The sequence below is a fragment of the Lutra lutra genome, chromosome 6 (assembly GCF_902655055.1).
Source record: "Lutra lutra chromosome 6, mLutLut1.2, whole genome shotgun sequence".
NCBI lineage: Eukaryota > Metazoa > Chordata > Mammalia > Carnivora > Mustelidae > Lutra > Lutra lutra.
Window position 1 is genome coordinate 30,167,893 of NC_062283.1, and position 12,578 is coordinate 30,180,470.

The window sequence follows — 12,578 nt, forward strand, 5'->3', positions numbered from 1 at the left end:
CCAGTGCCTGTTTCAAGCGCCTGCCGCCCCAGCTGGTGGGTCAGACAGCCTCTCCTATTTCCTGCTTCTCTGGGGGCAGAGGGGCAGGGGCAGCTCCTCCTGTGGTCCAGCCCGCAGCCTTCCTGCAAGACTCCCAAGTCCCCAAGGTACCAGGGCAGCCATCACACAGCAAGGCCCCAGCAGGTGCTTTCCAACACATCCCACCAAGGCTCGTTCAGAGGAGACTGTGAACCCTAGACATGGGCCCCCAAGGAAGGGGCGGCTGTACAGAGAAACGGCGCCTTGGCTAAGCCTGGCCAGCCATACCTGTGTTGGCTCTGACAGAAGCCGGGTAGCTTACTGCCCGGCCCCGCTCCGCCGTGACGGTCACTACATATTCCACGCCTGGCATCAGGTCAGTCAGCACTGTCCCATCCGCCTCCGGGGGCACTTCCAGCCGCACCCTCTGGTTGCCAGCGCTGACATAGGACACCACGAATCGGTCCACTTCTGCCTGGGGTCGCAGCCAGCTGAGCTCCAGTGTGGTTGGTGTCACAGCCACCACCCGGAGGTCTTGTGGGCCATCAATCACTAGCCAGATCAGAGAGATGAGGGGGTCAGGGGGGAGTCTGGTCCTCAGTCACCAGCTTTCCCTCTAAGAGCTCTGTCCCTACCCCACCACTCCCTTCTGCCTTCCTGGGGTTGGGACAGGGGCGGGGCAGATTCCTAGCCCCCACCCTCAAATCCAGATCTCCAACCAGCACCCCGCCCACAGCCCCAGCTCTCACTGGTGGTGATGGTGTTAGAGGCAGGAGGGCCCCAGCTAGTCCCTCGAAGGGCACGGACTGTGACCTGGTACTCCTGACCGGGCGCCAGTCCTCTCTGGTCATAGGCTGAGGCAGAGCTGGGTACCCGTGCTGTGAATGGGGGGCTCACCCCCTCCGTCTGCAAGAAAGGAGCACCAAGTGGATCAGGGCTCGTTATCTCACCCCCACTACCCAGTCTCCCTATGTCTTCTCTCTCCAATTCCAGTTGCTGTCCACATGGAGCTGTGCGGAGCTGGTCCCTATACAGTTGGAGAGCATGGACAGTAGCAGCAAAAACATCTAAAACATTCAGTATCTACCACATGCTGGACTAGGCAACTTACACATATGAACTCACTTAATCCTCAAAAGAACCTTATGAAGGAGGTCATGCTATTCCCATTGGACAGATGAAGAAACTGAGGTACAAAAGGATTAAGTAACTTGCCCAAGGTCCCCACCACCAAGAACGTGGCAGGGATTCGACCCTCCAGGCAGTGTGACCTCACAGCCTCCTCTCACAGGAGCTACCTTTTAAGCTGGTTCATCAGCTGTTTGTCCAAATCTGCCCATCACACGCCAGGATCCTCCCCTGGGCTTTCCCCATGCAACTCTGCCCACCTTGCCTCCCAAGGCCACTCCTGTCACAAGAGATGACGTCACTGAGGGACGCACCTTCCCAGTCTCACTTCCTCCCCCACAGACCCTGCCCCTGGCTGGTAATGTGGGTGTGACCCCTGTTCATGACATTTCCCTTTAGGCACGTCTCTTGTCTCCTGAGCAGGGCTGCAGGCCCCTCAAAAACAAAGCCTATCTGCTCTAAGCCTCACAAATATGTTTCCCAGTTTTGTACCTGGCATCATGCTAGGCATGATGAAAGAAGGTCCTGCCTCAGCTCATGTTCTAGTAGCTAAATGTATGGCCACATCTTAAGGTGCCTCGGATCCCTCCCCAAATCTCTGAGCCATACACGCCTGTGAGCAAATGACTACCCTCCAAGGGCACATCGAAGGTATTATGATTTATCCATGGTGACCCCACCAAGAATATGCCAGCCTCTGCTCCAGGCAGGGTCTTCTTCGAGGGCCAGCCACTGGGAAATAGGAGGAATGGACATTTGCGAGCAGTCTAACTGCCCTGAATTTCACTGGGCTGTCTAGCTAGGACAGCTAATAAGGACGCTCTGTTCTGCTTAGCTATGTTGGCCGTGATGGGGACACCTCCATTCAGCCAAGTAGGATTGGAAATTTCAAAAGGTACTCTCCTAAACCAAGAAAATTGTGGGGAAATCAACACAGTAAATACCAAAGTATAAAACCAGATGAGAGGCCACGTAGACTTGAGGATGAAATAAAGCTTTGTCAGAGTTCTGTTGGTTGAAAAGTTTTCCTGGGCACACAGGCCCCCTCTTCCTCTCCTACTCACCCTGCCCTAGAACAGTCCAGCCTAGGAGTCTCAACTGAAGGCCTGTGAAGTCCTCATCCTTGCCAGGACTTTCTCTTTCGTTCTCTCTCCCCTATGCCCCCAACCCAACCTGACACACATAATTACCCCCCGCCCCACCGCCACATACACATCCCTTGGGTGGTCCCTGATGATGTCTGGTCCTTCCAGGGAGACAAGCCCATCTTGAGTTCTCCTTCTCCCTCAGACCACGTACATGAGCCTTTTAGACACCTCTTATTCCCTCCTAAGATCCATTTGGGAACAAATCCCTCAAAGTCCCACATTTGTCGTCTGTCTGGTCTGAGACAGGTTCTCTAGGCAGATGCTGGCTCCCCTTGCTGACAGCTCAACCGCTTCACCGATTATCCTTGGTAAGTTTCTAACCCCGTTCTCCATACCAGTGTCATGGTTACATGTGGGGGCACCATCTTGGTTGGGCTCTGGAGCTTACCACACCCTCCTCCCTCTTTCAGACCAGACCCCAAACACAAACTTTTCTGGGGCTACGAGGTCTTGTGTCCCAGTGAAAGCGTGGCACAGCCCAGGTTCTAGGCTGCAGAGTGCCTGATCCTCCTCTTCAACTGACCCTCAGTTACCTTTTGCTTCCTCTCACATTCAGAGAGGAACCAGACTTTTTGCAAAATAGCAACATTCCTTGACTGAGTGGTCCTCAGGCTTCTGGTGTAGCAGAATCCCCTGGAGGACTTGTTACAGTGCAGGTTACTGGGCTCCAGTCACAGAGCTCCTAATTCAGTAGCTCGGGCTGGAGTCCTGAGGTCTGCATGTGTAACAAGCTTCCAGGTGAATCCCATGCTGCAGGTGCAGGGAATACGCTTTGAGAACCACTGAGTCACAGTAGCCATGCCACGTATGCAGGGAGAAGGAGGAATGTTCCTCTTCCGTGTTCTGAAGAGCATTCCAGTGACTAGGTGTGTCCCTTTGCCAGGAACAGCAAAGGGCTGGGCTTTGAGACAGAAATCCTTCTGGAAAAGGGAAAGGGTTAGGTGGAGATAGGTTTCTGAGAAGATGGCAGTGCCAGAGGACAGCCAGCTACCGATAAACTCTGTGCCAGCAGAAATGGACAGAGAGCGCTGGCCAGGACAGGAGGCACGATCCCAGGGGCCAGCCACAGAAAGCTTAGAAAGCTGTCGGAGGGCCAGTAGCACAGGCTAAGGTGCAGTGCAAGAGAGCTGTCTGGGGTCCTATCTTACAGGGGTGTTTTCCACATTCGGGTTCAAAGAGAACCCAGATGTGACAGAGGCTCATACCCAGAGATAAGCTGAGCTGGGCACAGGTCAACTAGACCCACACCTGGCACCTGGAGAGGGAGGAAGCCTAGGACTTCGGCTGGGAAGACCCACTGCTTGAAAACACCCAAGGTTGGGTTCCTATCTACTAAGAGCAGAGGACAATGCTGCCTTGCATGCTCTTTCTCTCCCAAGTGTTTATTTTAATTCTTTTTTCCCTGAAGTTTCTTAGGAAAGTTCCTTTTAAAAGTCCCAACCTCTCAAGATCAGAACTATGTCAATAATATACACACAGAAGAAGAGAGTGGGAGAAACACTTAAAAATGTTAACAGTGCTTGTTTTAGTGTGAAGCAGCCAAGAATTATTTGTTTTTTTCTCTAGTTGCCAAATTCTTGTCTTGTGATTAAATTATTTTTATAACAAAAAACAACTTTTTTTAACAGAAGGAAAAAACCCAAGCTCTATTGGTTGTGCTGCAAAGTAGGGACTTCTGCCTCTGCTTCTCCCAGCCAGTGAGGAGAGACAGAGCCTAGTAGGGGTCTGGTCTTAGGGCTCTAATAAGAAGACTTGGCATGACCAGGCCAGTTAGCGTGGGGATGGCAGCCAGCACCTCTGAGCTGTTCCTTCTGTCCTAGAGCCCTCCTAGGGTTTAGGCCCTGGGAGTTATTCATTCTTCCAGAGTTTTGGAGATCAGCTGTGATGTTTATGTGAAGATTCAAGAAAACATGAGTTAGACAGTAGAAATGTCATATGATTGGGAACTGGGAGGCCAAACATATCATAAAAGCCCAATCTGCATAAAAGGGGGCCTCTAGTGAGAGGCCACAAGGCTTTGTCCTTCGGGTACTCCCAAATATTTTAAAAGCGATTTGGAAGGAGACACAGAGAATGCTTTGCAGTGCACTGATGACATAGAGGCAGGAGAACCAGTTTACAGACTTAAATTATTGCAACAGCCTAGACAGCTTGGCCTAAACCAAAAGAGATAACACTGAACAGAGCCACATGCAAAGGCCTATATTTAGGCTAAAAAAGTGTACACAGTTCAATGTCATCTTTTTTCTTTCTTTTTTTTCTTTCTCTTTTCCTCGTTTATATTTTCTAAAGTGTCTATACTAAGCCTATATAACTTTTATAATAAAAGTTACTTAAAAAAATAAATATGATCAAAACAGCTCACAGTTTTTGTGACCACAAGTTAATACACATCAACTCTGAGAACTGCCAGGCTCTCCTGAGTTAGCCAGGAGAACTACTGGACTCCTGTCTGCCCTCACATTTTGGAGGCAAATGCAAAAAGCATGAGGCACTAGAGGAGGGAACCCAGGAAGTGAAGAATTCAGAGAACAAAGCCTTAGGGAAAAGGGGTGAAGAGAGCAGGGGAGTTGGTCTGGAGAGAACGAAGAGTGTGGTGATGGCCGATGTCTCCAAATACCTGAAAGCCTGTGGTGGAAGCTGTGGGGGAAAGCAAAGGCGACATTCTGACGCTGGTGGGGGCCCACCTAGGGCCAATGGACAGATGTAGAATGGGGCAGCTCTAGATGGTAGAAAGAACTACCAGTGATGACCAGAAACAGACTGGACAGCCTCAGGACGGACAGAGCTCACGGTCACCAGAGGTCATTCCAGCAGCCGTGAACTGATGCTGTACAGGCCTTCTGGACCCAGTGTGGGGTGGGATGAGGAGGCCTTCACAGCAGCTTCAGGAGTCTAGCCAGTCTGGACTCGGCCACTGACTACCCAGAACTTCCGGCTTGAGGTGAGCACTCTCTCCCCTCTGAGTCCAGCCCACTCAACTTCCTGCAGCTTAGCTCTCACCGTGGGAATGAACTGAATTTCGTAGGCATCCACAGTGCCAGGAGCCCTGGTCCACTCTGTCCGAACCGTTGTCTCCTCTAGGAGATGCATCCTTATGCCCTCAATGGCTGGAACCTCTGTCCAGGAGAATGAGATACCGAGATATGGTTAGCCCAAGGCAGCCCTCATCCCCCACCCCTACCATCAGAGGCCCCAGTACTCAGACCATACCGCAAGATTGATCCCAGTTTCTGCTCCTCTCTGGAGGTGATGCAAAACTGGCAGAGGCCTGAACAGGCCCTGGGGTCTCCTTCACCTCCCCCCCTCAACTGCCATCTCCAGAAACACAGAATCTTCGGAAAAGCAACTAAAGGAGCCCCCAAGCTGCTCATCAGAGATCTGAAAGCAGAGCCTGCCTGCTGGCATGCCCCCCAGGGTTCTGCTGCCCCTAGTGGACACCGGCTCTCTGGCTCCTTGGACTGCCCCCCTCCACACAAACATCCCTCCCCCTCCGCCCACTGTTCAATAATTCACCTCCTTCCCTCTTTCTCCCGGTGCCTGGGCTCCTAGGCCTCCCGCTCAGGCCTTCCCACTGGCTCTGGTTCCCAGGCCCTGACCCAGGGTATTGGGGAAGGCTGCTTGCTCACCTTCCCCGCAGTCCTCCCCTGCATAACCATCTTGACAGACGCAGCTGCCCTCACGACACTCTCCCCTGCCACGGCAGTCCCCGGGGCACGTCTGAATGGCGCAGTCAGGTCCTTGAAAGCCCTCGACGCATACACACTGGCCAGCGCGGCACAGTTCCCGGGGCCCACAGCCCCCAGGGCAGGCGCTGGCGGGAGGCTCTTCCTGCCCACAGTCCTCGCCGCTATAGCCCACGTGGCACACGCACACTCCCTGCACACAGCGCCCCCGGCCCCAGCAATCCGCTGGGCAGGTGCGGGTAGCGCAGGAGGGGCCGGTGTAGCCTGAGTTGCACACGCAGCGCCCATCCTCGCAGCGGCCGCGCTGGTGGCAGTTGGAGGGGCAGGTACGGAGGCCACAGTCCTCGCCGGCGTAGCCCTCCCAGCAGGTGCACACGCCGTCCTGGCACACGCCATGCTGACTGCAGTCGCGGGGGCACCGCCTTATGCTGCAGTCCTCGCCCGAGTAGTCATCGTCACACAAGCAGCGCCCGTCGTGGCACTGGCCGCGGCCGTGGCAACCTCCTGGGCAGCTGCGCACGCCACAGTCCTCTCCCTCGTAGCCCGCGTTGCACACGCACACGCCATCCTCGCAGCGGCCCCGCCCGCGGCAGTCCCCAGGGCACCGACGGCTCCCGCAGTCCTCGCCCGCGAAGCCGGGGTTGCACACGCAGCGGCCGTCCACGCAGCGCCCGCGCCCACGACAGTCGCCAGGGCAGGCGCGCGTGCCGCAGTCCCGACCTGTGTACCCAGGCCAACACACGCAGCGGCCACTCTCGCAACGGCCCCGGCCGCGACAGTCCCCGGGACAGCTGCGCACGCCGCAGTCCTCGCCGCTATAGCCCGCGTTGCACACGCAGACGCCGTTCTCGCAGCGCCCGCGGCCCCGACAGTCGCGGGGGCAGGCGCGCGAGCCGCAGTCGGGCCCCGTGTACCCTGGCCAGCACACGCAGCGGCCGTCCTCGCAGTGGCCCCTTTGGTTGCAGTCGCCTGGGCAGCTGCGCACTCCACAGTCGTCCCCGCTGTACCCTGAGTCGCAGATGCACTCGCCGTCCTCGCAGCGCCCGCGGCCCCGGCAGTCCCGCGGGCACGTCCGGGTGCTGCAGTCCTCACCCGCGTACCCGGGCCAGCACACGCAGCGGCCGTCCACGCAGCGTCCGCCCTCGCCACAGTCCCACGGGCAGCTCCGCGAGCCGCAGTCGTCGCCGGTGTAGCCGGGGTCGCACACGCAGCGCCCGTCCTCGCAGCGCCCCCTCTGACTGCACCCCCGTGGGCAGCTCCTCACCCCGCAGTCGTCGCCAGTGTAGCCGGGGTCGCACACGCAGCGTCCGTTCTCGCAGCGCCCCCTCTGGCTACAGCCCCGGGGGCAGCTCCTCTTCCCACAGTCTTCGCCAGTGTAGCCGGGGTCGCACACGCAGCGCCCGTCCTCGCAGCGCCCCCTCTGGCTGCAGCCCCGGGGGCAGGAGCGCTGGCTGCAGTCGTCCCCGGAGAAGCCCGCGCGGCACACGCATACGCCTTGCACGCAGCGCCCACGGCCGTTGCAGTCCCTGGGGCAGGAGGGCCAGCCACAGCTGGGGCCGCTGTAACCAGGGAAGCACACGCAGCGCCCGCGGACACAGCGACCCTGATCGTTGCAGTCATCTGGGCAGGACCCGGAGACTGAGGGTGGGGTGGAGGGGGGCACCCCAGCGCCTGTGGGGTCTGAGCAGGTGGGCCCACCCCAGCCTGGCTCGCAGGAGCAGGCACAGCGGCTCAGGTCAAACACGCCATGGAGACTGCAGAGGCTGCGGACATCTGTCTGGCCTGGAGTAAGAGGGAGTCAGGACTCAGTCTCTCTGGGGAGGGGGAAGAAGCCCATGCGGTGCTCCCCTGCATTAGCCCCTCCAGCATGGCCGAGCTCATTTCATAAGGTCATCTTTGTTTCTAGGTATGTTTAGTCAATATGTGTGGCCTCCCAAGGCCCTAGCATATGCTTGGGGACAGGGGAGGGAAGTGCTGACACAGAGCCTAGTGACTTCTCTCTTTGAGTTTGGGGGCTGCACTCTCCACCCCCAAAGGGAAAGAAGAGATGCTTTTTCTAATTCATACCAAGGTCCTTTATGGACTAGTGATGCCCACCTAAACCTGAACCACTTCCCCACCTTCCTCTTTTTTGGTGCCCTCTCCCCTCATCTACCCACCTGTGCCAGCCTGGGCTGCAGCGGGACAACATCCCCCAGTGCACTGTTCCTTGAGCCCCTTCACCAGCTCCTCCAGGATCTCTAGCCGGACCTTCAAGGCCTGTACCTCTGAAGCAGGAACAGGGGGCTCCATGCCCGGGGGACAACCACAGCCGGCTGAAGGCGGCAGGTTGATTCGGTGGGTAAAAACCACCTGCTTCTCCCCTCCTTCCACGGTGTGTTCATAAAGCCGAGAAGAGGGGCTTCCCCCAACGGGCTCCACTGTGCGGCCCCCTGGCTGGGGAGGAGGCCGAGGGGCTGGGAGTGTCACATTGGACCGTGGAGAGAAAGGGCCTGCTCTGACTGTGCCCAGCAGTACCAACAGGGCCAGTCTGGAGATTAGGAACCGTTGGGCTGGCATCACTCAGGAGGCTGCAGGGAGAGAGGGCACATGTGAGCAGCTTCACGGAGAAGGAGACAAGATAGCTCCCCACCTCCCCCAATATACACACCCACAGTTCCACCACCCATAACTAATCTACCAACTCCTATGCATGGGAAACTCCACATTCAGCCCAAACTTAAGGGATAGCCTCCTTGGGCCAATTTGGTCTCTACCTTGCTTTCTGATGTCATTTGATTACCCAGCTCCCTGCCCCCTCCCACTTTTTTGTCTCTATTTTTCCATCCACACTGGTCTTTTGTTTGTTCTACAGATATTACAAGCTTACATTAGTCTAAGGGCCTTTTAGCTGTATGTTCTGTCTGGGATGCTCTTCATGACTGGCTCCGTCTTGGTTTAAATGCGACCTCACATGTCTTACATCCCAAGACCTTCCCTGGTGCCCAGTGGGAATGGACTTCCATTACTCTGTGGCAGTATCCTGCCCATGTTCTTCATGGCATTTACTGTTGCGTGAATCACCTGTTCCTGTGGGTCCTTGTCTATTCTCTTTCTCCCACTACCAATGTGAGAACAGGGACCTCGTCTGTCCTGGCACTGCTGTATGCCCGTGTCTGACACACAGGGGCTGCCCAACACCTTCTTGTTGAACAGATTAGCAGATGAGTGTACAAAGCCAATCCTTCCGCAAGCACCTGCCATCCAGCTCCTACTGGCTTCTTAGGTGAAGACTATCCTCTCTCTCTCTTTTATTCAATCCCTTACTCTCCACTAAATCTTCTGTCAGCTTTTATAGGAGCTCAAGTATCTCCTGTTGTTTGGGAAAATCCTTCTTCCTCAGTGCTTACATTACCAAATATCGAAACTGATAAAGGTGCAAGGATAGATAAATAGAACAGAATAGTGTCCAGATATAGACCCACACATGTGTGGTCACCTGATAAAATGACAAAGGTGGCACTGCAACTAAAAAGAAAATGGATGCTTGCAACAACGTGGATGGAACTAGAGGGTATAAGTATAATAAGTCAACCAGAGAAAGACAATTATCATATGATCTCTCTGATATGAAAAATTTGAGAGGCAGGACAGGGTGTTGTGGACGGTAGGGAGGGAAAAAATGAAACAAGATGGGACCAGGGAGGGAGACAAACCATGAGAGACTCTTAATCTCAGGAAACAAACTGAGGGTTGCTGGAGGGGTGGGGGATGGGAGGGGTAGGGTGGCTGGGTTATGGACATTGGGGAGGGTATGTGCTATGGTGAGTGATGTGAATTGTGTAAGACTGATGATTTGCAGACCTGTACCCCTGAAGCAAATAATACATTATCTGTTAATGAAATTACAAAAAAACAACTTACTATAAAACTAAAAAAAAAAAAAAAGAAAGAAAAGAAAAGAAAACGGATGCTCTTTTTGATAAATGAGGAAAGATCCAAATGAAAAAAAAATTATTCCTGCCTTATGTCTACATATAGAAATTGATTTGAAGTAAATCTAATGGACCTAGTTATGAAAGGCCAAGCAATACCTTTCAGAAAAATATCATATAGAAGAAAAATAGGAGATATTTTTACAACCTTAGAGTAAGCAAATATTTCTTAAAACATAACCACATAAAATTTAACCATGAAAGATTTTACACAAAACTTAACCATAAAAAAGAGATGGATACATTAGGACTCATTAAATTGATCACTTCTGGTCATCTAGAGACACCACTTAGAGAATAAGAATACAAGTCATACCTGGGATAAGATGTATGAGAAATGCTGGGAGGTAGGGAGAGAGATAGAGATAGATATTGATTGAGAGTGAGAGAGAGGATCAAAATCTAAAATAAGAAACCCCTGCAAAACAAAACAACAAACAAAAACAAGACAGGCAAGAGGAGAAGGGAGTTGGAAGAAATTGGAGTGGGAGATGAACCATGAGAGACCATGGACTCTGAAAAACAATCTGAGGGTTTTGGGGGATGGGGGTGGGAGGTTGGGTAAGCCTGGTAGTGGGTATTATGGAGGGCACGTATTGCAAGGAGCTCTGGGTGTGGTGCATAAATAATGAACTCTGGAACACTGAAAAGAAATTTTAAAAATAAATAAAATTTTTTTAAAAAGGAAAAAAAAAAAAAAAAACAAGACAGGCAGCTCAGGGGTGCTTGTGTTGCTCAGTCATTAAGCATCTGACCTGGGCTCAGGTCATGATCCCAGGGTTCTGCCATCTAGCCCTGGCGCCCTGCTCCATGCTCAGCTGGAAGCCTGCTTCTCCCTCTCCTTGTGCCCCTACTTGTGTTCCCTCTTTCACTGTCTCTCTCTCTGTCAAATAAATAAATAAAATCTAAAAAAAAAAAAAAAAAAAAAAAAACAGGCAACCCAGTGTTTTAAATTGACAAAAGTCTTAAACAGTTACTCTAGGAAAGAATATATTCAAAGGACCAATAAACATACGGAAAACAAACATATATAGGTGTATAACAAAACTAGTAACCAGGGAAATGCAAATTAAAACCATAACAAGATGCCATTATATCGTCATTAGAATGGCTAAAATTAAAGATGTTGTTGCTTGATATTGGCAAGAATGTGAAGCAACTGGAACTCTCCTGAATTGCAAGCAGGAACATAAATTAGTGTAACCTCTTTGGAAAACTGTTAGGCAGTATCTACAAAGCAATTCCATAACCCAGCAATTCCACTTCTTGGTAAATATCCAACAGAAATGACTGCATATATTCTCCAAAGATATGTACAAGAATGTTAATGAGATTTTTTTTCATATTAGCCAAATGAAACAAGTTTTATTAATAGTAGAACAGATAAATTGTGGCATGATCACACAATGAAACACAGTAATGAAAACAACCTCTTGCTACATGTAATAACAGACGATTTCATATACGCAATGCTAGCAAACAAAACCAGATGCAAAAAGAGAACTTTGTGAATGATGGTATTTACATGAAGTGCAAAAACAGGCAGTTAATCTTTACTATTAGAAGACAGGAGGGGCGCCTGGGTGGGCTCAGTGGGTTAAGCCGCTGCCTTCGGCTCAGGTCATGATCTCAGGGTCCTGGGATCGAGTCCCGCATCGGGCTCTCTGCTCAGCGGGGAGCCTGCTTCCCTCTCTCTCTGCCTGCCTCTCCATCTACTTGTGATCTCTCTCTGTCAAATAAATAAATAAATAAAATCTTAAAAAAAAAAAGAAGACAGGATCACTAGAAATATTTTGCACTTTGATCTGGGTGGTGGTTAAACAGACATATACATATTCAAAGATTAATTGAGCTATATACTTTAGATTTGTGTATTGCATAATATGAAAGTATTATCTTAAAAAAACAACAACAGGGCACCTGGTGGCTCAGTCAGTTAGGCATCCAACTCCTGATTTCAGTTCAGGTCATGATCTTAGGGTTGTGAGATCAAAACCCACTTCGGGTCTGCTGGAGATTCTCTCTCTCCCTCTGCCCCTTCCCCCTCCCTCATGCACACACATGTGCTCATGCTCTCTCTCTTCCTTTCTCCCTGAACAGCAACAACCAAACCTTCCCCAATCTCATACTCCCTCCAGCCAGCACATATTTCCCTCCTCTACTTCATGGCTTCAGTTGTCAAAGATTTATCTGTACTCACTGTTTCAATTCCCCATATCCCATCCCATGCATACCTCAGTGCTCTCTCATCTGGCTTCCCCAACTCCTTTCAACCTATCAGACAGCTCTCCCTAAGCTTGCCCAAAGATTTCAGTGTCACAAAATCTGAGAGACATTTGTCTTCATCTTCCTTAACCTGTCTCAAAAATCGCTGGATACCGCTGACTACATCTTCCATTTCACAGCCTTTTCTATTTGGCTGTCAGTGCAGCAGCCAGGAGGAGGGCTATGTGGATCTCAAACACCTGAAATGTGCCTAGAGTAACGGAAGCACTGAATTATACCCAGTATTTTTTAAAAGCACCCCAGGAGATTGTAAAGTGCAGCTAAAGTCGAGACCTACTTTTCTAGTCACTCACCTAGGTGCTTTCACCCAGACCCAGGATTTTAATTTCCAAACTATA

The 12,578-nt window shown here is 51.9% G+C and overlaps 1 protein-coding gene across 1 annotated transcript in view; it reads right to left on the bottom strand.

Annotated features, from left to right (window-relative positions):
• The window catches only part of TNXB (tenascin XB), a 56,002-nt gene that overhangs the window by 38,735 nt on the left and 4,689 nt on the right, over positions 1–12,578 (bottom strand). The window contains exons 2-6 of the mRNA XM_047731937.1: positions 8,140–8,550; positions 5,924–7,762; positions 5,298–5,413; positions 768–924; positions 307–570 (exon numbers count right to left, since the gene is read on the bottom strand). Of these exons, the coding sequence (XP_047587893.1) occupies positions 307–570; positions 768–924; positions 5,298–5,413; positions 5,924–7,762; positions 8,140–8,539 (2,776 nt within the window). The 5' untranslated portion in view covers positions 8,540–8,550. The remainder of the gene's footprint in view (positions 1–306; positions 571–767; positions 925–5,297; positions 5,414–5,923; positions 7,763–8,139; positions 8,551–12,578) is intronic.